Source organism: Squalius cephalus, assembly GCF_949319135.1.
Source record: "Squalius cephalus genome assembly, chromosome: 3".
NCBI classification, from domain to species: domain Eukaryota; kingdom Metazoa; phylum Chordata; class Actinopteri; order Cypriniformes; family Leuciscidae; genus Squalius; species Squalius cephalus.
In genome coordinates this window covers 60,538,253-60,562,004 of record NC_137124.1, presented here as the reverse complement: position 1 = coordinate 60,562,004, position 23,752 = coordinate 60,538,253, and the positions used below count along the sequence as shown (strand labels likewise).

At 37.0% G+C, this 23,752-nt stretch overlaps 2 protein-coding genes across 16 annotated transcripts in view; both read left to right on the top strand.

The window, feature by feature from the left end:
- sdcbp (syndecan binding protein (syntenin)) overlaps positions 1–23,752 on the top strand; it is a 261,455-nt gene that overhangs the window by 197,687 nt on the left and 40,016 nt on the right. The gene's annotated exons all lie outside the window — the stretch shown is intronic.
- Positions 9,427–23,752, top strand: part of ank2b (ankyrin 2b, neuronal) — a 114,520-nt gene continuing 100,194 nt past the window's right edge. For 10 of the 15 annotated variants that reach the window (XM_079864971.1, XM_079864960.1, XM_079864973.1 and 7 more), the window contains exon 1: positions 9,427–9,927. In XM_079864971.1, coding sequence (XP_079721097.1) covers positions 9,799–9,927 — 129 coding nt within the window. In that variant the 5' untranslated portion in view covers positions 9,427–9,798. Of the gene's footprint in view, positions 9,928–17,383; positions 17,712–23,752 lie in introns of those variants that run through there. The other 5 variants (XM_079864964.1, XM_079864962.1, XM_079864961.1 and 2 more) reach the window with 4 other exon arrangements.

The window sequence follows — 23,752 nt, the reverse complement described above, 5'->3', positions numbered from 1 at the left end:
CTTACAGCAGGATGGATTCTGATTGGCTGTCAGTGTTTTTATCATTCCTCATTCTGAAAGAGATTCCAACTATATGGCTTCTCTGTGCCGTTATTGTTATAGTTGTATAATTGTGGCTATTCTTTTACAATTATAACGATTTTTAGAACTATATCTTTATCGTTATTGTTATAGTTCACTGCAAAAAAAAAAAAAAAAAAAAAAAATGCTTTTCTTACTTAGTATTTTTGTCTTGTTTCCAGTCCAAATATCTGAAAAATTCTTTAATCAAGGAGCATTTACTAGATGAGTAAAATGAAAAATGAAATTATATCTTGTTTTATGGAAAACTAATCAAAATTAAGTGAGTATTTGCTTAAAACAACCAAATTTTCTGCCAATGGGGTGAGAAAAATAATCTTAATTCGAATAGAAAACGAGAAAAATAATCTTAATTTGAGTGGAAATCAAGTAAAATAATCTTAATTCCAATGGAAAACGAGAAAAATAATCTTAATTCGAATAGAAAACGAGAAAAATAATCTTAATTCAAATAGAAATCAAGAAAAATAATCTTAATTCGAATAGAAAACGAGAAAAATAATCTTAATTCAAATAGAATTCAAGAAAAATAATCTTAATTCGAGTGGAAATCAAGTAAAATAATCTTAATTCGAATAGAAAACGAGAAAAATAATCTTAATTCGAATAGAAAACGAGAAAAATAATCTTAATTCAAATAGAAAACGAGAAAAATAATCTTAATTCAAATAGAAATCAAGAAAAATAATCTTAATTCAAATAGAAATCAAGTAAAATAATCTTAATTCGAATGTAAATCGAGAAAAATAATCTTAATTCGAATAGAAATCGAGAAAAATAATCTTAATTCGAATGGAAATCGAGAAAAATAATCTTAATTCGAATAGAAATCGAGAAAAATAATCTTAATTCGAATGGAAATCGAGAAAAATAATCTTAATTCGAATGGAAATCGAGAAAAATAATCTTAATTCGAATGGAAATCGAGAAAAATAATCTTAATTCGAATGGAAATCGAGAAAAATAATCTTAATTCGAATAGAAAACGAGAAAAATAATCTTAATTCAAATAGAAATCAAGAAAAATAATCTTAATTCGAATGGAAATCGAGAAAAATAATCTTAATTCAAATAGAAATCAAGAAAAATAATCTTAATTCAAATAGAAATCAAGAAAAATAATCTTAATTCGAATGGAAAACAAGAATATTTTTCTCACCCCATTGGCAGATAATTTTGCTTGTTTTTTTCTCTCAGAAAACAAGATATAATATCTTATGTCATTTTACTCATCTAGCAAATGCATCTTGTTTTAAGAATGTTTAGATATTTGGACTGGAAACAAGATTAAAATACAGAGTAAGAAACGCATGTTTTGCAGTGTTGGTGTGAACGGGACTTTAGTTTATCAAAGTTCCAAAACTGTATTTGTTTCCTATCATCACACGACTGATTCATTATCGGCGTAATTATAGATCTGCATAATGATAACTACTAAAAGCTTCATTTTACTGGTTCTGTCGGTCATACTCAATCTGTAAGTGTTTGGCTTTTTCTATTAAAACACTCATCAGTGCTTCTGCTATTACACATATTAAGGTTATGGGTTTGAAAAACACATTATCGTCCATCAACATTTGTGATTCAGATGTGAATGATAATTTGTGGGAAGCTGGGCTCTTACTTTTATGAGTGAGTGGATTTTTGCCTGAATAAATCCCTCAGATCCTGATGGAAAACACAATGAAAACGCTGCTTTATTCACAAATGTTTTATGCAATATTCCAATTTTGCGCATAAATTTAAATTCAGGTTGGATGGAAACAAGGCCGTCCAGTTATGAGACTCCAGTCTGGCAGGTTTTATACAGTTCTTGTACAGAAGACACTGGGGAATGTTTCCTTTAGTTGGGATCTTGGCTCTTGTCTTCTGTTACATTATAATACAAAATATCTGTAATAAAAATGGAAGTTGCTGGAATCACATCCTCTGTTGAGGCAAAACCAAGTGAGTTTATTGTTGCGCATCGAGGAATATTTATTCTGTAAATGTGTTTCCGTCGTAGTTTATGCGCTCGTCGTCTCCTTGGATAGAAAATGTGTCCGCTTCAGTCGAGTGATGTGTTTATTATGTGGTTTTAGTTTATGTGCATCTTGGTGTTTTCATCCAGTGCTTTTTTTTATGCGATATTCCAAATTGTGCATGAAACTACGGTGTGTGGAAACACAGCGAGTGTGTGTGTGTGTGGTTCAAGTGTGGTTCATGCTTTCTCTGCTGAGAGATTCAGTGATGTATGTGCAGCTGGTTTCATCTGTGAGAGTTACAGTAGATGTTGATGATCTGGTTTATTAACTGGTTCTGCGATCTCTCACACTCCTCAGACTGCATTATCTTGTTCATGGTAGAGTCACGTCTGTGTGTGTGTGTGTGTGTGTGTGTGTGTGTGTGTGTACTTGTACGACTATCTTTGTTGAGTTTTAGACCACTGGAGTGAGGACAGAGAGAGTAAAGTGAGGACATGTTGTCTCAGTTTCTGAGAGCCTTTAAAGGCCTGTTTGAGGGTCAAGACTTGGTTTTAGGGATCAGGTTATAATGAGGTCAAGGGTCGGGTTAGGGTCAGGGGTCGGGTTAGGCACTTAGTTGTGATGGGTAAGGTTAGGGTAAGCGGCTAGAGATTGCATTGTGTCAATGAATGTCCTCATAAAGATAGATGTACAAGAATGAGTGTGTGTGTGTGTGTGTGTGTGTGTGTGTGTGTGTGTGTGTGTGTGTGAGAGAGAGAGAGAGTTAGTGTGATTGGCTCTTGAGACTAAAGTCAACAGATTTTAAAACACTAGGCAACAAATACTTGCCAACTTTGTAAAGCGTAACAGAGATAAACTGGGCATCATCACACACTCAGCGACTGAGGACACACACACACACACACACACACACACACACACACACACACACACACACACACACACACACACACACACACACACACACACACAAACACACTTCCAGCATCATCTTCATCTCAATCTGCCAAATAATTCTGACTGTGGTCTTATATCTCATTAATTTTCCATTGGAGAAAGCAGCCTGAACGGTTCATTGCAGTGCTGTGTGTATTTAGTTATTTATACATTTTTTTGCATATGAAGTATAATATTAAATATAAAGGCTTGATTTTCTACATTTGGTCCATAACCGTATTCCCAGATCCTTTGATAATATAAATATGTAAATGATGATGCAGAGTGTCTTAGAAAGGCGTTACACCAGATTGCATCACATGCAATAACTGCAGAAAGGTGTACATTATTAAGTGTGTAATAGTAGGTAAATCTGCATAGATGTGAGGATAATCTTTCTGGAGAATAGAGATGTTACTGCATAAACTTACTAAAACATCAAAACTTGTTTTGTATGTTTGTCATCAGGATATTAGCATGATTGCAACCCAGGATTATTCAAAAAGATGTTACACTTTATTTCGATGATCCACTTTCAACATTCTACTCGTAGAGTGTCAGTAGAGTGTCAGTAGAGTATCAGTAGAGTATCAGTAGAGTGTCAGTAGAGTATCAGTAGAGTATCAGTAGAGTATCAATAGAGTATCAGTAGAGTATCAATAGAGTATCAGTAGAGTGTCAGTAGAGTATCAATAGAGTATCAATAGAGTATTAGTAGAGTATCAATAGAGTATCAGTAGAGTGTCAGTAGAGTATCAGTAGAGTAGAGTATCTGTAGAGTATCAGTAGAGTATCAGTAGAGTATCAGTAGAGTAGAGTATCTGTAGAGTATCTGTAGAGTATCAGTAGAGTATCAGTAGAGTAGAGTATCTGTAGAGTATCTGTAGAGTATCTGTAGAGTATCTGTAGAGTATATGTAGAGTATCTGTAGAGTATCTGTAGAGTATCTGTAGAGTGTCAGTAGAGTATCAATAGAGTATCAATAGAGTATTAGTAGAGTATCAGTAGAGTGTCAGTAGAGTGTCAGTAGAGTATCAGTAGAGTAGAGTATATGTAGAGTATCTGTAGAGTATCTGTAGAGTATCTGTAGAGTATCTGTAGAGTGTTAGTTTAGGGGTCGGGTCAGTAGAATAACTTATAGTCAGTAGATTGCAGGTTCAGGAGAGCATATTTCCATGTTGTGTACAGTAAGGTTTGTGTGAGGTGCTGTCAGATCAGCCCAGGATATTTGTGTGTGTGTGTGTGTGTGTGTGTAAGAAGACAGATGGCATCACTAGAGTAATCTGTGAGTCAACCCTGTGTGTCCCGACTGACACTCGAAAACACACACTCAAATAGCTACAAATACACTTACATTCTCTCCACCCCCCCCCCCCCCCCATTACAAAAAAGCTGTTTAATTGTGTAATTGTAGCTTGTTTTGTTTCTTCATTAAAGACGGTTGTGTTGTGTTAAACTGTTGTGCTGTTACCGATGGGAGAAACGTCTCGTTACGGATAAAACCCTGCAAAATGAAACTTTACATTCAAAACTATGTTATTTCTTCTCAAAATGGTATTTTGTTTTCAAATGACACACACAAACCATCATATGAACAGACATTTATAAGAACCAGTTGAACACAGATGTGCTCAGTGTAAAACACTTCTTCTCCATTCATCATAGTGACTTAGGCCTTTTTTGGTTCAGTGTTACACTAACTACAGTACATACATAAGTGTGTTGTAAAATATTTGAGAATATTGTTTTTATACTCAGAACACACAAATACACATTTTATTTTTCCTACAAAAACAATGTACACAGTGCACATCCCAACCAACACAAAGTTGTACATACAGTGGTCTACATACAAAACAACAGAAGAATTGACTATACAGTTACAGTAAAACACAGAAGAATTGACTATACAGTTACAGTAAAAAATAAATCCAGTGTTGGCATTCATTGCTCCATTGAAGAGCTCTCCTGTGGCCCTTTCATGCTAAAGCTCTGATTGCTGATTGTAAAACTGTGTGACGGGTGTTTGCATGTGATGAGTCAGTGTGTATATCTGAATGGCAGTGTGTTTCTTGTGAAAACAAGAGATTTTCTGCATGAACATTGTGCCAGAAGCAGAGAATTGTGTGTAGCGTTTTGAAGAGGTGTGTTTTAGAACTGCAGTTTGAGTGTAAAGCAGGAACTGTGCTTGTAGTTTAGCAGTATTGGTTCAGGGGGTTGGTGAATGAGTTACATGCTGTGGTCATTGTGTCTCAAGTACCAGTATCTGTGTGTACACAACTGAGGAAAACTGTTGTGTTGTGTTAAACTGTTGTGTTGTTAATGATGGGAGAAACTAAGCATTTCGAAACTTTGAATCAGTCAAACCAATCGAAGACGTTTGATCAGGTCATGTGAAATATCTTTGCTTTGCCATGCTCGACTTTAGAATAAATAGATGATAAATGTATTTTTAATAAATGGAATGAATGTATTTACTTAGAATTTAATTGTAATGTTGAATTAACATTCACATAAACACCTAATGATTGTTTAAGTCAATGTAATCAAAGTGAAATGTTAATGTGCTAAATATGGCTCAAACATTTTATATGACAAGTGTATTATAAATCCCCACAGAACATGGAAAATTAAAATAGTTCTTATACTATTATCTTAAATAGGCTTTAAAATTTAGTTTTTCCCTCTTATCTAAAATCTAATCAGCCAAATGTTTCTCTATGAGTTTTGAAGAGTAAAAACCCTCTCAATCCTGCAGTGATAATAATATATAAGCAATATTTGTCCTTATACAGTAAGTACAGTATGACTGGGAAGGTGATGGAAAACTCTTTGATAACAATATTATTAGAAACTGTTGTTGAAACACTGTTCACAAGCATTTCTGTTGAACTAGAGGTTGAAGACGACAGATAACCAGCAGATGGAGCCGTAATAATGTGTTTATAGTCTAAACTCAACTCTAATCCACAGTCAGAGTCTGTTTCTGGACACACATCACCAATAATGCTTCAGTAATAGCGGAGCCAGTGTTGCTGTGCTGGGCAAGAAGAAATAATTATTTAGAAATAAATAGTTTCAGCTATTTTGGATGCATCTAATTTGCTATAGTTTAGTTGGTAACACTATATTTAACAGTGTCATTGTTACATATGTTACATGTAAGTACTGTAGTAATAACTATAAATGATGCATAATTACATGCAATTAACCCTAAACCAAACCCTCAACCTAATCCTAACCCTATAGTAAGGACATGTTGTTAATTATTAATACTTAAATGTATAATTACACTGTAACAGTGACACCTTAAAATAGAGTGTAACCGTTTAGTTTTATTAAAGGGGAGATCTGTAACACGGGACATGTTTGCAATACCAATATACTCACACATCATAACTGAGCTTTATCAAACAAATATAGAGGATTCAGGCGTAGTATATAATAGCTGTAAAAGTTTATATTCATTTACTCGTTGCCATATTAACATTATGTAGATAAACTTTAAAAAGATATCACTGAGCATTCATTTAACAATAGCAATGCTTAATTTTTGCCCAATTTTAGATGTTTATTTAAAACCTCACAAACAAAAAGAAGTGTATTAAAGTGTGTGCTATAAATAAACTAGCTGTGAACATCAACATTGACTACTAAAGTACACTTAAAAGTCTACTTTTGTGAACTAAAAAGTGGGCCAGTTTAGTCCCAAGAAATATTAAAATGGTGCAGATACCGCTAATACATTGATATTATACATATACAGTGTTGAGTTGTTTTTTAGTGTTAATAAAATGTTAAGAATTGTCTTTTATTGACAACATATTTTAGTTGATTTAGTATAGTTTTGGATTAACTCAGAAGTGTTCCCTCACATTACAACGCCACAATTCACTTTTCTTGAATTATTTTCAAATAATGTATAATATAAACTGCATTAATAAAACAAGCCTACATATTTATACCAGACAGTGAAATTAATATGAAAAAAAGATGTACGCTGAACCCGATTCACACAAACTAAAAATAAATAAATAAATAAAGTACGCTCTCCCCTGTTATAATAACAGTTACAATTTTTGTTTTTAGAAAATTACAATAAATTCATGTACAAATTTCAAAATTACATATTAGTGTCACATCCCACCTTGATTGTGGGATAGGTTATATGTAAGGACATATTAGTGTTAATCATAAAAAAACGAGAAAAAAACCACCAGACCATAAAATCTGCTTATTATCATCATTAGAGGCTCAAGAACGCAGCGCTGAAACCCAATTGTGATTGATTGTCAAAGATCAGCATTCTTCCCTATTAGTAACCAAACCGTAAGTCGTAGCGACGTGAAGCTTTGAGGGATTGTAGGACTCGTCCATGTCTATAACGGCACCAAAGCTCGTCCCAAACGGCCTGACGGGGGCGCTATAGCGGCCAAAGGTATGAAATCACTCATAACTCCTAAAGCATTATTTGCAGACTCATATCATTGGAGTCTTTGGCGCAAGACGAACAAAACGCACATCTCGGATTCGAAGGCCGGATTGCAAACTCGTTCACCCCTTCGGAACTAAACCAATGCAGAAAGATTTTCTGGACTGTGGTTGTCAATAATTATCGAAAACAAGTCGAAATTTCCATTAATTGCCAGGACGCCAAAACACTTGAGGTGGGCGTGGCCACTGTTCCTAAAACAGCTTTCCCTCCGGAGCAGAATGAGATAACGTCACTGAACTTGAGTCTGTGGTCTAGTGAAAAATGACATGATGACCGGCCACTTGGTGGTGCTATCAAATGTAAAAAACCCACAAAAACGACTATAGCTTCGCAACAGTCAGTCCCATTGACTTGAAAACTGGCATGCGGTGTCTTTGTCCAAGGAGTCAGGATTGTCTTTGAGGAAATTCGCTGAAAAAAAAAAAAACTCGGAAAGCACGGCCCTAGAGGACTGTGATAAATTCAAAAGAAGTTGGCCACCGGGGGGCGCCATCGCGTTTTTCAAGCGTGTAAATGATTATACATTACATGATTTTTCACACATGCACACGATATTCATACCGTAAGCTAGATCCCCTCATTCTGAGCAACTGAGCAACCACCGCTGTCAATCAAATCGTTCATTAAATATTGGAGATTATTTGAAAAACGTACTTTGGTCAAACTAGCCTTAGCTTTATCGCTCAATCTCAATAAAATCACAGCAGGACAATTCTCTGGACTGGTCAAGGTCAATCATTTTTAGGAAAAGCTTGAACTTTGGCATTTGAATACGATAGCCTTAACAGGGTCGTTTAGAAAACGGGTGTGGCCAAGTGTATATAAATAAATCCTGAACGAAAACTCAGAACTTTGTGAAATTTGGTGAAAATATGCGACGCAAACTTTTATGGAGATCAGAGATCGAGCCATAGGTGGCGCTATAACTGTTAAAAAGGTTTCAAAGACATAATATTTGTATGTTAAATCACATGAAATTACAGAAAATAGATGTTTGCAGGTTTGCTGTAAAACATGTAAAATCTTACAATTGCGCTTAAAAGCTTTAAAGTGCTTGAACCCTGATAATTGCTGACAATTATTATTATTATTTAGTCCTGCTCTCAGACATCAATGGGACATAACTAGGGGTGTAATTCGATACATATCACAATACTGAACCCACGATGCGATATTATTGCGATACTCCAAGACAAAAAATGAACTGTTGATTAAAATGCTAAATTTGGTATTACATTGTGTGTGTAAATGAATATTCTTGGACTTGGTGCTGAAACCCAAAGCACAGGACAATAGAGACACCAGAATAACAATATTCATGATTCTGAAGCTGAAAATACAGAATTATTGTAGATGAATATGCTTGATCTCTGTCACTGACTAGATATATTTAGAATAATGTTGTCACTTTTTACTGGTAACAAGACATTTGGAATTATTGCCCAATAATGAATTTATAATGAATTTAATTCAACATTATATATAGTAGTTACATGTAATACTGACACTAAAACTCTGAAAACGTACATTTTTTCTCACAGTAATTTTTATTTTGGATGAATACGCAATAAATATTGTCACTATCCACGATACGCATTAATATATTGCGATATACGTATATTCTTACACCCCTAGACATAACAGATACTTCTGCATCTTCAGTAAAAACATTAATGCAGTTTTAATGATCCCTCTTATTTTTAAAAGGTTGTTGAGTATAAATAATGAGTGTGTGTGTAACACTGTGAATCTGCCAGTATTCCCACACACACAGTCGGACTGCACCAGTGTAGAAGACCAGACAGAATCGTGTCTTTAATCTTTAATCTCCCCCTCCTGTTTCTCTCGCATGTCTGAGTCCGTTCGCTCACCAGTGACCAGCGAACAGTACAGTAGGAAACCAGTTAAACCACACCCTTCCGTCATCTCGTCTCCTCAGAGATTCCCGAATAAGACACAGGATTGGTTAGGAAATCTACCGACTGATTGAGCTAAGCGGCTAACGTTAGCTGGAGGACGCGCGGGGGATGGTCTGTCCTACTTCCCTCCTCTGTTTACCTCTGATTATTTCATCCAAAGCTTATATACTTCCCCCACCCCTTCTCTCTCTCTCTCACACACACACACACACACACTCTCACACCTTAAATGTAGTTTCCCGGCGAGCGAGCGGGAGAAGGAGGAGGTTGCCTCGTCTCTTCAGCTGAAGCGTTCTCTCTCGTCTTCTCTGCGCACTTCCAGAGCTGTGACTGCCAAATCACTGAAAGTCTCCGTTTCTTCACCGTTTCTGCCGATCGCGTCTGATATTACGGGACTGTTGCCATGGCGCACGCCGCAGCGAGCATCAAGAAGGCCCGAGGGGAGATGGAGCAGGCTCCCGATCTGAAAGCGCTGGAGAAAGCCCGTGAGAAGCGAAGGCGCTCGAGGGAAAGAGCCGAGCGCAGGCGAAAGGTAAAGCAGGCGTCGGCATTTCACATCTCACCTTAGAGGAACACTGGCCTTCCTCCATCCTCTCATCCAACATCCATCAACCATCCGCCGGCATCCGCGTCTCAGCACCTGAAGAGAAGGACAGAGGGATGCGCTCTTGTGTGTCCATTATGTAGAGCTTTTACAAACGCTTTAAATAGATTCAATGTCGCCTATAGTTTGTCTGATGCATGGTGTCCTTCCAGGGTGTGATGTTACACCCAAACACAATGCCATTACCGTTCATATTTATTAATACTGTATAAATACTGGGTTTGGGTCAAATGTGGACTAACACAAACATTGGGTTAAATATTGTAATTTAAAAATGTAACCCAACGGCTGGGTTTGTCCATATTTGACCCAAAGTTGGGTTAAAACAACCCAGCATTTTTCATAGTAAATCTGCACTGCCGTTCTATTATCCAGTAATAATCAATCCCCGTGTGTATGGGTTATGCTTTGGCATCTTTAAAATGCTCCAGTCATCCACCCAGTGTTGTGTTGTTGTGTAAGGCACCATATGTCTCCATGTCTGTGTGTTAAAGAGAAATAAGGACACTAGCATTACAGCCTCTGCACGGATGCACTCTTGATTATGTGCTTTATACGAACGCTTTAAATAGATTCAATGTCGCCTATAGTTTGTCTTTATACACCTCAGGGTGTGATGTTACACCCAAACACAATGCCATTACCTTTCATTTTTATTAATACTGTAGTTGTATATATATACACTCTAAAAACTGCTGGGTTGTTTTAACTTTGGGTCAAATATGGACAAACACAAACGTTGGGTTAAAAATGTAATTAAAAAATGTAACCCAACGGCTGGGTTTGAACATATTTGACCCAAAGTTGGGTTAAAACAACCCAGCAGTTTTTAGGGTGAATCTGCACTGGCGTTCTATTATCCAGTAATAGTCAATCCCCGTGTGTATGGATTATGCTTTGGCATCTTTAAAATGCTCCAGTCATCCACCCAGTGTTGTGTTGTTGTGTAAGGCACCATATGTCTCCATGTCTGTGTGGTAAAGAGAAATGTGTGTGTATCATGCAGTGTGAATATGGTAAAGCGCAGGGGTCACAGGCATCTTCATGTGTGAGTGTGTTCAGCTCGCTCTATGAATAATCACTGGCCTTTAAAAACACTCTTTTTTGTGTTATAAAACATGGCGTTTTAACAAAACCTTATGTCCATAACTGCAGTGGTATATTTTCTATAACATGACTGAAGTCCTTGAGATGTGTACTGTACAGGTCTTGATGAAATGCGTATGGCGATAGTAATCGGTCAAACTGCCTCATAAACACTTCAGGCGAGTTGTAAAAAGGATTAGTGGTGTTATTTCCGAAACTGCAATCAGCATAATCGATAATGCAGTAGCAGTGCTGAGGAAAGTGAAATAGTGTGAAGTACTTGCTTTATGTTCTGCTGATTGATCTGCAAACACAATGCTGAAACAAATAATAACTCTTTATCCTAACAATAATGTCACATCCATGAAGTCTGAACTTCTCGACCGATGAAATCTGCGGCGTTTAAATGGCATTAAATGGCATTTGTTTCATAATATTGGGTTGACTAAAAACATAATAAAAGTCAAGGTTTACAAATAATTCAGATTTTTAAGAAAATTAACACAAAACGGTAAACTAATCAAATCTATGCATGTATTGAGTCGAGATTTGATTCAAAACCGAGAATTGATTTTTAAACGAATCGCGAGGTACTAAAAGATTCCTACTCATATTTGTTGCTGTACTTGAGTTCATGTTTCAAGTATTTCTACTTTATTAGAGTGTTTTTATTTTGGGAAACATTTACTTCACTACATTCTAAACATAATACTGTACTTTTTACTTCACCACATTTCATAAAAACACATCATTCCTCGTTATATCACCTGAAGAAACTGCGAATCAAGAATCAATGGCGATGATTCAATGAACCCGTTGAAGTGGTTCTTACTGAATGATTCATTCGCAACTCGGACTCAGCAACTCACTGATTCAATGATCCGGTTAAAACGAGCAGTGAATCGGGATATCGCCGGAGCTTGAATAGGTTACTAACGCAGAATTGCCGACTGAAATGAAAACCATATTTAGGTTATGACCATAATTTGTGACGTAAATCTTCTGTACAAACGTGAGCTGTTGGAATGCTTGAATGTGGACATGTGGGCATTTATGTGTCACTTCTGTACTTTTACTCAAGTAAAATGAGTACTTTTACTGGAGTAATATTAGAGTATCTGTACTTTTACTCAAGTAAAATTGAAAATGAGTAATTTTATTGGAGTAATATTAGAGTATCTGTACTTTTATTCAAGTAATATTGAAAATGAGTAATTTTATTGGAGTAATATTAGAGTATCTGTACTTTTATTCAAGTTTTATTGGAGTAATATTAGGGTATCTGTACTTTTATTCAATTAAAATTGAAAATGAGTAATTTTATTGGAGTAATATTAGAGTATCTGTACTTTTATTCAAGTAAAATCGAAAATGAGTAATTTTATTGGAGTAATATTAGAGTATCTGTATTTTTATTCAAGTTTTATTGGAGCAATATTTGGGTATCTGTACTTTTATTCAAGTAAAATTGAAAATGAGTAATTTTATTGGAGTAATATTAGGGTATCTGTACTTTTATTCAAGTAAAATTGAAAATGAGTAATTTTATTGGAGTAATATTAGAGTATCTGTAATTTTATTCAAGTAATATTGAAAATGAGTACTTTTACTGGAGTAATATTAGAGGATCTGTACTTTTATTCAAGTAATATTGAAAATGAGTACTTTTATTGGAGTAATATTAGAGGATCTGTACTTTTATTCAAGTAAAATTGAAAATGAATACTTTTACTGGAGTAATATTAGAGTATCTGTACTTTTATTCAAGTAATTTTGAAAATGAGTAATTTTATTGGAGTAATATTAGAGTATCTGTACTTTTATTCAAGTTTTATTGGAGTAATATTTGGGTATCTGTACCTTTATTCAAGTAAAATTGAAAATGAGTAATTTTATTGGAGTAATATTAGAGTATCTGCACTTTTATTCAAGTAAAATTGAAAATGAGTAATTTTATTGGAGTAATATTAGAGTATCTGTACTTTTATTCAAGTAAAATTGAAAATGAGTAATTTTATTGGCGTAATATTAGAGTATCTGTACTTTTATTCAAGTAAAATTGAAAATTAGTAATTTTATTGGAGTAATATTAGAGTATCTGTACTTTTACTCAAGTACTTGATTTGCTTCGTCCGCCACTGATAAATGATCATGTGACTTTATCCTTTAGCATTTTTTTTGAGGCGTTGATGGTAAAACCCATTGATTTCAATGAGGAATATTTTCCATACTGACGCTGAAGGTATGATAATTGTATTCATGATGTATTGGGTATAATTTAGTCATCTTGACATGATATTTGGGACAGTTGTGAGGACACCAGCTGATCACTTTATGAACTGACAGCCTGTCCACCTAATCTAAAATAAGTTTGCTATTATAAACATTCATTTCTGAGTGAACTATAGATTATTTTTTTACTGACAGGTAAGATTCAAATGACTCTTTTTAGTATCCGATTTTATACATTTTATAATAATAAATCAGTTTAAATCTAAGCTGTGACTTTGATAATCTGGTTTATTTCTGATATTTTTGTTTTGGATAGTCAAAGCTCTAAATGGCCAGTTATTGATTTAGTTCCCATAACTGGTTAATGATAAATGTAATTTCAGACGCTGCTGATGGTATTCGTCTCGAACTCAAACTGAAATATAATAGTGTGGTTTTGAAATCCACAATTTGAATGTTTGTGCGGTGGTGCAGGAGGAATGAATTTTTGATTGATTTTGAATTGATATTTCATTGATTGTTATTGATTTGAGCATACTGTTTAGCATTGTGATTTCTAAGGATGTATAGATGTTATTTATAATTTATGGGATGATGGTAATGGCATACTTCACTATTCGTCTTCTTTATTTTAGCAAATAATGCAAAACGATTGACCTACATAACATTGTAGAGGAAATTAGAATATTCATTTGTCTCTGTCCAGAGGTAATAATGCGCATCTTCAGACTTTCTGATGTACTGCAACATCAAGGACGTTCATGCATTGGTTTGGTGTTTTAATATGTGTTGCAGTGCAGATGTCTGAGTTGCTATGGAAACATAATCCCAGACAGTTTATTTGTTTGATTTCCTTGTACTTCTGTACCGTACTGTAGACGTGTTATAGAGAGAATCACTGCCATGTAGGTTTCATTTCTATCAATGATGTTGTTGTGACATTTTAAACAACCATAATGATGTCAGGGCTATTAAATTCATATCTGTATGTCCATTTTATTAGCATAGAGTTTACACAGACACTGTTTATGTTCTGCCAAACAGTTATTGCCCTGATGCATTGTACACTAGCATGATATTAAGATAAAATATCACTTTTATATGGATAAAATATTGTTTATTCAACCCCCATCCCTCTTCCCTTGTTCAAGTAGAGATTCCTTGTTAAGGATTCATGCGATTACTTTATAAGCAATTCGACTTTTGAATTCTTCTTTTCCCAATAAAATGTGAAAAATCCCTTAGACTGACAGTGAAGGGGAACAGAACCAGAATATCATAGAGATGTGAGAGTATACAACCACCCAGAACACCCTAGCAACCATCTAGCAACGCCCTAGGAACCGCCCAGAACCAGCCCAGCAACCATGATAAATAAGAATACCATAGCAACCCACAACAACTCCTTGCAATCACTCAAAACACCCCAGTACTGTGGCAATGAGTTTTGTACTGGCAAACACAGAGAAATAAATGTGAGTTGAGTTTAATGTGTTATGGTAAATTCAAGTGTAACTGGTCCTACTCACACCCGCTCCGAGCGGATTGGAAACCAGTGTCACCGGCATGGGAAGTGGGCGTGTTTACAAAGACACTAAAAACCACAACCTCTAGCGTCCTCTTGAGGCCAGGGGAGTGAGGTTTGCCATCACTCTTTACTATCTGGCCTCAGTTACACTCGCCCCCTAAACCTCACTCCCGTCCGGGTCACGGCACCACTGTGACTGGTCCTACTCACACCCGTTCCAAGTGGGATTCAAACCAGTATCACCGCCATGGGAAGTGGGCGTGTTTACAAAGACACTAAAAACCACAACCTCTAGCGTCAGTCGCTAGTGCTCCTCTTGAGGCCTAAACCTCACTCCCATCCGGGTCACGGCACCACTGTGACTGGTCCTACTCACACCCGCTCCGAGCGGATTGGAAACCAGTGTCACCGGCATGGGAAGTGAGCATGTTTACAAAGATGCTAAAAACCACAACCTCTAGCGTCCTCTTGAGGCCAGGGGAGTGAGGTTTACCATCACTCTTTACTATCTGGCCTCAGTTACACTCACCCCCTAAACCTCACTCCCGTCCGGGTCACGGCACCAAATTTTATTGGTTCTTCTCACACACGCTCCAAGTGGGATTTGAACCAGCGTCACCGGCATGGGAAGTGGGCATTCACGAAGATGCTAAAAACCGCAACCTCTAGCGTCAGTCGCTAGTGCGCCTCTTGAGGCCTAAATCCGGGTCACGGCACCAACGCGATTGGTTCCACTCGCATTCGAACCAGCATTACCAGCTGAAGAGTTCTGCTGTGTCAGTTGTGTGCATAAAGCGGTCTTGTTCCCCCACAACAGGAGTGAGCTTTTTCAAGTGACCCCCCCCCCCCCCCACCCCCGCTCCCTCAGCCATATGGTTTACTACAGATTAATGGAGTTTGTTATCTGTCTACCAAAAGATTATGTCCTCTAATTTGGATGTAGCAAGGGGAACATTGAAATAAAATCCTCTCAGTACAGGAACAAGATGTTTGCTTATAGTGGAGAGGCGTAGTGCATGAGAAAGGGAGGCGCTGTGTGTAATTTGTGGCTTTGGTGTAATTTTTATCAAAGTTTTATGATGCTTAGTGCAAACCTGCTATACTTAATCAAATTTTGAGATATAAGTCTTCTTAATATACATTTAAACTGTCAAACAATGATAAAGTAAAGACAGTAGAGGGTAAAGAGATTCTTGTAGTTGAAGATTATGAAGTTGTATATTATATGTAATAACATTAACAAAAAAGCCCTGTGATGGACCTCCCGCAACCCTAGAGAGAGATGCGCAGAAATAACTAAACATGCATTATAAGTATTCCACACGACTTGTGCTGCGTCGTAATTCATACAGTAGCTTTATGTAAGGAACAGAAGGAGACTAAAGGTATTGTATTTTGACATCACGATTGTGGTACTAAAATAGATGAGAAGCACTAAGTAGATGAGACCTTCGAATGGGCTCTTTGTTAAAGCCATGCTAAAATATTTAATTGAATGAGAAATATTTTAGCCAAAACAGTTATTGTGTCGTGAAGAGAAGGTCTTTTGTTTGAGTTTATTAAATGACAGCTCATGAGAGAACAAGGGCGTTTGCCTCTGTGTTAAACATCACACACACACACACACACACACACACACACACACGCTACAAGAAACGACAACTCAAAGGACAAGGAAAGGAATGACAAATGAATTGTATTATTGATCATGAAGGTTAAATCAATACATTCATCAATACACACATAATTGCACTGGGAATTCATGATAACAATTCTTAACATGACACTAACAAGCACGTATCATTACAGCACAACTGTCAGTGTGATGTTACACAACTTTTTTCCATGAAACGTATATAAAAAGTCATTAATACTGAGTAACTTACAGTACACTGCAAAAAAAAAAAAAAAAAAAAGAAGCTTTTCTTACTCAGTATTTCTGTCTTGTTTCCAGACCAAATATCTAAAAATTCTTAAATCAAGATGCATTTACTAAAGTAGTAAAATGCCATAAGATATAATGTCTTGTTTTCTTGTTTTAAAACAAGCAAAATGATCTGGCAATGGTGTAAGAAAAAGAATCTTGTTTCCATTTGAATTATGTGTATTTTTCTCACATCATTGGCAGATATTTTTCCTTGTTTTAAACAAAAACTCACTTCATTTTGTTTTGTTTTTTTCACAGAAAACAAAACATAATATCTAATGGCAGTTCACTACTTTAGTAAATGCATCTTGATTTAAGAATTTTTAGATATTTGGACTGGAAACAAGACAAAAATACTGATTAAGAAAGGCATTTTTTTGCAGTGTAATGTCACCTAATAACCTTGAACGTACTCTCCCTCATCTGACGTCACCAATACTCAAATCGCCATGTTTGCTCAATGCTCATTGGTTGGAGCCTCTTCTGTTGGCATGATCATTGGTGGCCATTGGCACACTGGGTTCTGGGAAGAAGCCCCTGTAATATTCCACCATGTCTCCCTGTTTGGGCCATGCCATCCTCCATGTTCCCACATCCCAATCATTCCTCCACTGACATGCATACTCGAGCCGGCCTGACGGGTGTAAAAATAGCCGGGGCTCAAATTATCAGTGAAGGAGAAGCGTTGGCACCAAGGAGTTTGCTGCACTGGTCATGGACTGGTTTTCCTGATAACCTTTCAGGATAGTGTGGTGCTTCACTATTGGGCCCAGAAATGGGAACCCAAAGGATTAGTCTTATTTGATTGTTTCAGGATTTCTTTGTATATCTGCCATGGGCAATGCAGCGATGCGTAAGGCACACAGAGTCGAAGATCCTGCACTAGATGATGTTCCTCCAAACTTTCAATCAGGTCAGAGCGAAAGCTTGGACTCGCTGGTAAGATTTCATATTTTTGGATACGTACTTAGCTCTCTTGCGTCGTTTCAGTGATGGAGCTTTTTGCAAAGTGTTTCTGCTGTATTATGAGCAGACGTGAAAAGTTTGTTGACTAACATTGATGTACATTATCCATTTCGCTCCAAAGCTGAATGTGACATTTCCCTGAAAGATTAGTCTCAGGTATAAATAATCTACAGATCAATAAATTCTAAGGTAAGCTATAAATCTTGGTTCGTTGTGCCTATGATACAGTGGATCATGAGATTTTTCACCCCAAAAATCAAAAATTGAATAACCCTCAAGTTGCTCCAAACATGTATGAATTTCTTTCTTCTGCTGAACACTAAGGAAGATATTTTGAAGAATGTCGGTAACCAGACTTGGATCACACTGACTTCCATAGTGTGGAAATAAATACTATGAAAGTAAAATGGTGTCTCAGATCTATTTGGTGACAAACATTATTGAAAATAACTTCATATATGTTTCACATAGCAAAGAAATTCATACATATTTGGAACAACGTGAGGGTTAGAAAATGATGACAGAATTGTAATTTTTGGGTGAACTATCCCTTTAATATATATATATATATATATATAAAAACATATAGTAAATATAATAATATTTAATATATACATGGTTCCTACTTAAGCAGTGAAGAATACTGTGTTGCACTGGATACGTAAATCTGTGATATGTCATGATTGCCTCATTATGTTTTATTATGCCATATGCTTTTTGCCATTATGTTGGGCCTTATTCTTGAAACATGAGCATAAAAAAATACGTGTAGATTACGCCTCATTTATAAAACATGACCAGAATGAATTTTTGTGTAAATCTTGTGTAAAGCTGTTCTGACGTTCATTTTTGGAATCATAAAAGTGTTCATATTTTCAAGATATTAGCTGGTTCAGAAAAATAAGACACCTGCTCCCGACCATCTGTAAATGCCTATCAGAAAGTTATTTTTGGCAAACTGATGACGGCATTTTGATATCACTTTGTACCATAATAATATTTCTCAATTTCTTTTGTAAATATTGGTAATCTTTAATGTATTGTGGTTAAACTTATTTGGCTTGGTGTGTGCAGCGGCTCGGGTTTAACTCGAGCTCTGATGTAACTCCGGGGATTATAGTGGAAGATAAGTGTGGACACGAGATACTGAAATGATGTTAGTGGAGTTACACAGATGGAGGGATGCTGAAAGAGCAAGGCGAGCAGAATTAGGGTGACCAGACGTCCCGAAAAACACCAATTCTCTGTGGTTCAGTTCAGTTTAGTTTAGTTTTTTTAAAACTGCAGTCCGTAGCTTTTTTGGGTTAAAAATTATCCAAAATAAATGTTTGAGCAAGTACATAACCAGCCAGTGTTCAAAACTCTCTGCTTGCCGTAGCTCGACTCAAAACGGTAAGCTTGTAATAATGTATTTAATTCCAGTGGTTCTGGTGGATTTCCGTGGGAAATTCGAGCATGTCTTTGCGTCATTACTTTGTCCACATAAAGTCACATCTGTCCACATAAAGTCACATCTGTCCACATAAAGAAGAGTCTCGGCTAGTTGGCTATGAGTGTGAGGATGTTGGAGATTTAAAGCCTTTTCTCACAGCACTTGATATAGTTAAAATCAATTTGATGGCGGATCCAGAAAGGTTCAAACGACAATCACTAGGAGATTCACCCGAACAAACGCGAAAGACTTCGGCCTTGGGAGACAAAAAGAGATTGCAACCGGCCCATGCGAAAACAAGGACAAATATTGGAAGGGCATTAAATGTAGTCACGCAATGCTGATGATGTTAACATTAATAATTTGAGAACAAAGTATAATTTGCACGCTTTGACGTGATATGATAAGCGATCGTTAGATTTAATCAGCGTGATTTACTGCAATGCTTTTTCCCATTTAGTTGGTCCGAACAAAAGTGGATGTTACTTGTTCAGACAACATTTTCCAGTGAATATACTTATGTTGGTCATACTTCCAAAAAGTAGAATGTGTGATTGTGAATGCCAGGATCCACACCAGCGACTGACAGCCACACGTTCTCCTCAAAACATCGGATTCATCCGCGCTGTGCCGTGCCGAGGCACAACCCACGTAAAGTTGATAATTCCGCGAATAACTGCAATTGCAGATTTCGAACAGAGATGGCGACAAAGAGGAAAAACTACGGACTGCAGCTTGTTGTAATTTAAAAAAGTATGTCTGTGCATTATAAACTATTTCATAAACTACCAATAAAGTCAGCCACACTACAGTAATATCAGCGCAGTCGTTGTGCTTAGCAGATTACATGGATTTTTTGTTCTTTTTTTGTTGCAAGGTTTTAAAAAAGGCTGTTTCCATGGCAACTATAATCCTGGCATGACCTTTATATGAATGTGAGTGGGATTAAAACTGAAGCTGTCAAGTTACAGTAGATAAGTATGCTAGGTATACAGCTATTGGCTTACTGACGACACACGTGTTTGACAGTCAGCATGTTAAACTGAGGGTCAGTTCTTAATTTCCATACTGTATGTTTTGTAATGTTATTTAGATATCGCAGAGCCTATTTTGTAGGCTGGCCAATTTTAGTTTGGTGTTTAATTTGTTGGACTATTCATATTTTGTGAATACAGACCTTTTAATGTAAGTCATTCCCAGCAGCATTTTCAAAATTGAAAATGTCTTTCCTGGAGCTCAAACAGTAGAGCATTGGCGCTTGCAACGCCAAGGTCATGGGTTCAATTCCCAGGGAAAAGCAAGAACTGATAAGAATGTAATATAAAAGTGTCTGCCAAATGTCGAAATGTAAATGTCACATTGTTCAGATTTCTGGAAAGATACTGGAAAGACTAAACCTCGGTTGCACTTGTTTGGCTGCATGTTGCACAATATTTTACAAAGCAATTAGTGTCAGTTATGGGGATCGAACAGCTATTGCTGAATCTGCTTCACCTCGTTCTTAGTTTATGAGGTATTAATAGGAGAGGAGAGAGTGAGCCAGACAGAGATAGAAAGCAGAAGATGAATTGAGTCATGCCGTTGATTTAATCTTGTAGGAGAGCGGTCAGAACAGACGCAACACCCACAGCATTCCAGCAGAAAGATGTGCCATTTCAATGCTTTTACTTTACCCAAAGCTAAACGTTTAGGTTCAAATTGATTTTGTTCAGCCACATACTTAGATCTTTCTACCAAGGAATTATAGCAGTACTTGGGTTACATACAGAACCAAGACAATCCCATTTATATTTATATGCTAATGCTAATGGAAAACTATATCACAGTGCCATTCTACACGCTGAATGCCAGTGGATCAGCCCATGCACAGACTGATAGAAGAATATGAACTGACACCTGTTCAAACCAGGAGTCAAGTCTACGTCGATATTAAAACAAATCAGACAAAAGTGTGTGAAGTTAACCCACGCAAGTCATAAGCAAGAGAAACCACTTCTTTTGACCAATGCAACATCATTTGATTTATATCAGCGGCCACTAAAACAAGCAATGGCTGATCAGATTTGACCGAGCTCGATATGGAGGAGGACAGGGTGAAAATGACAGCAAACCACAACTTGAGCACGAAATAAAATGGAAGAAACCATAGGTAGGTGACGCAACAAAACCTTCACTAGACCGGGAGCAAAATCCATAATGGAAATTTACAGTCCTCTTAAAAGATGTCAAGGCCAACAACAAAACCGTCTGAAAAGCTGAGGCTGAATCGAGTGGTTTAAATGCAGGCCCTATAAACCTTCTTGGACTATATATGAGTAGATCACAAGCGAGAACATGTGCATGAATTCAGATTCACTCCCACAAATACTGGCAACACACCACTTTGTGTTTAACCAAGGTTTATTATCACTCTGTTGGAATCTGAAAGCCCTTTATAAACGTGTGGACTGTGAAGGCATTGACGCATGGAGTATGAATGAGAAGAATGTTTTTCAAGACACACAGTCAAACACAAGTCAGACAGAGTCAGAGAAACGCAGTGGTACTGACAGAACAGAGTCTAAAGGACAGCAAGAGTAAAGGCAAATCTGCTTCTGCCCTCAGTTTCACTACCGTTTAATCAGGAACGGCCCTCCAGGCCTGCCGGTCAGCGGATCCCAGTGTTCAGGGGAAGCCGGCCTGTCTCACTTGTCAACTACAGCATTGTTGAAAAGCCTTGACTGAGAAACAGGAGCACTCATGTGTAAGAGCTGTGTGTTTGGTGGTACAAAGCACCATATCCCTTGAAGAGATCACCTACATCTGCAGCACAACCATGGTTTGCAACGATCAATGACTTGTCAATCAAGGCCAAAGTCACCCTGCAGGGCTTCGATGGCGCCAGGAGCCAAAGACGGAGAGAAATAAGCAGCAAGCGTCTCTTTAACTGCCTGAAACTGTGGAGAAGACAGAGGCAGCCGGGTTAGTAATCCGTGCCAAAAAGGGTTGTTTCCAGGACCTTGAAATCTGGCCGGCTCATGCAAGTCCAGCTTTTACTTGGTTATGACACGTGAAACAACATGCTAGAGATTTCCTGACCGCTTGGGGAAGAGTGTCTGGGACGACCACCGGCAGTGAAGAGACATAAGGAGATCAACAACACTGAAGAGTTTTCAGGCTCGGACACAGATGGTCAACGGATACGCTGCACGTCATCCAGCGAGAGCAAGAGAGAAAGGGAAAAATCTGTTGGCTCGCTCTCCCATATCCTCGACATCAGATCCTCAGGACCCTAGCGTGGGCAGATAACAGGCTTTAGCCAGTCGTCACACCTGGAGGGTGTTTCTATAGAGTCAGATACTGACGTAGCATCAAGTGAACCTATGAAAGGGAAACAGATCCATGGAGATTAAATGAGTATGTGTGTCTGTGTCATTGTGTGAGTCCCCTTGTAGTCAATAATCGTGTCCCTTAAAACTCATCTTTGATCACCAAAATGACATATTTAAATGTTTAAAATGCCTTAAAATATCTTGAATGTAACTCTACACCTCATTTAGTATGCATGGTTCTATGAATATGCAAATGAGCCCCGCCTCCACTCACTCACTCAGCTCAGAGACCCACTGGTTGACGATCACACGTTGATCTGATTGGTTACAAGGTAGTTTGTGACGTCAGAAACACCAGCGATTTCAAAGCGTGTTTTTGAGACTGTCTTTGGTTCACTGCAGTTTTAAGGAGGAAATACTCAGCAATGCTGTCGACTTATGAATTTACACATGCTTTGTCTTAAAGCATATTAAAAACACCACATAGAAACATAAACAACATTAAACGCTGGATTTTCACCACAGGGGGACTTTAACCTGCGAACTGTGACATTCCTGTCCTCCCTCGAGCTGTAAGTCAGCATGATTAATAAAGCACTGCAGAAACTGCTGCTGTACACTACTCTGTTCTCATGACTTTGTTGTCTGCCCTTGAGAGCTGCAGAGAAACAATCAAATCAATTCTACAAGTCTGTATAAGATTTTATTTATGTAGGCCTTTACACAAGATATTTTTTAAAAGAAGTCTTACAGAAAATAATTACATAAATTCCTGCATTTCATTTAGCATTTAGCAACTCAAAGAAACTACCCAAACACATTTGTCTGTAAACCATAAGCGAGAAAGCCAAAAGTCACTGTGATTAGTAATGAAAAACACTAATAAGGTATTAGTAGAGGGAAAAAACAAAACAAGTGTAAGTGTAGTATGTTAGGTACACTTGTTGTACAAGTAGGTGTCATACATTGTAATTACATAAGTAAATTGGTGAAATGACATTGCACTTGTACACATGGATATTTGTAAAAACAAAACAACAGTGCTTCATTTCATTACATTTCATTACTGTGTTTTTGTAAACTGAGTTGGATATTTTGATTTGCTCTTCAGAAGACGCTCATTTTCATCTTTCTGTGTTTTGAATGAATGTGTTTGTTCTGAAATCGCACGGTTTACAGTGTGTTGTGCTAAAAACAACATTTGTTTCAATCATTTACCAAAAACAAATCACATTTAAGTAGGTGTGATGTTATGTTAGTACAGAATTCAT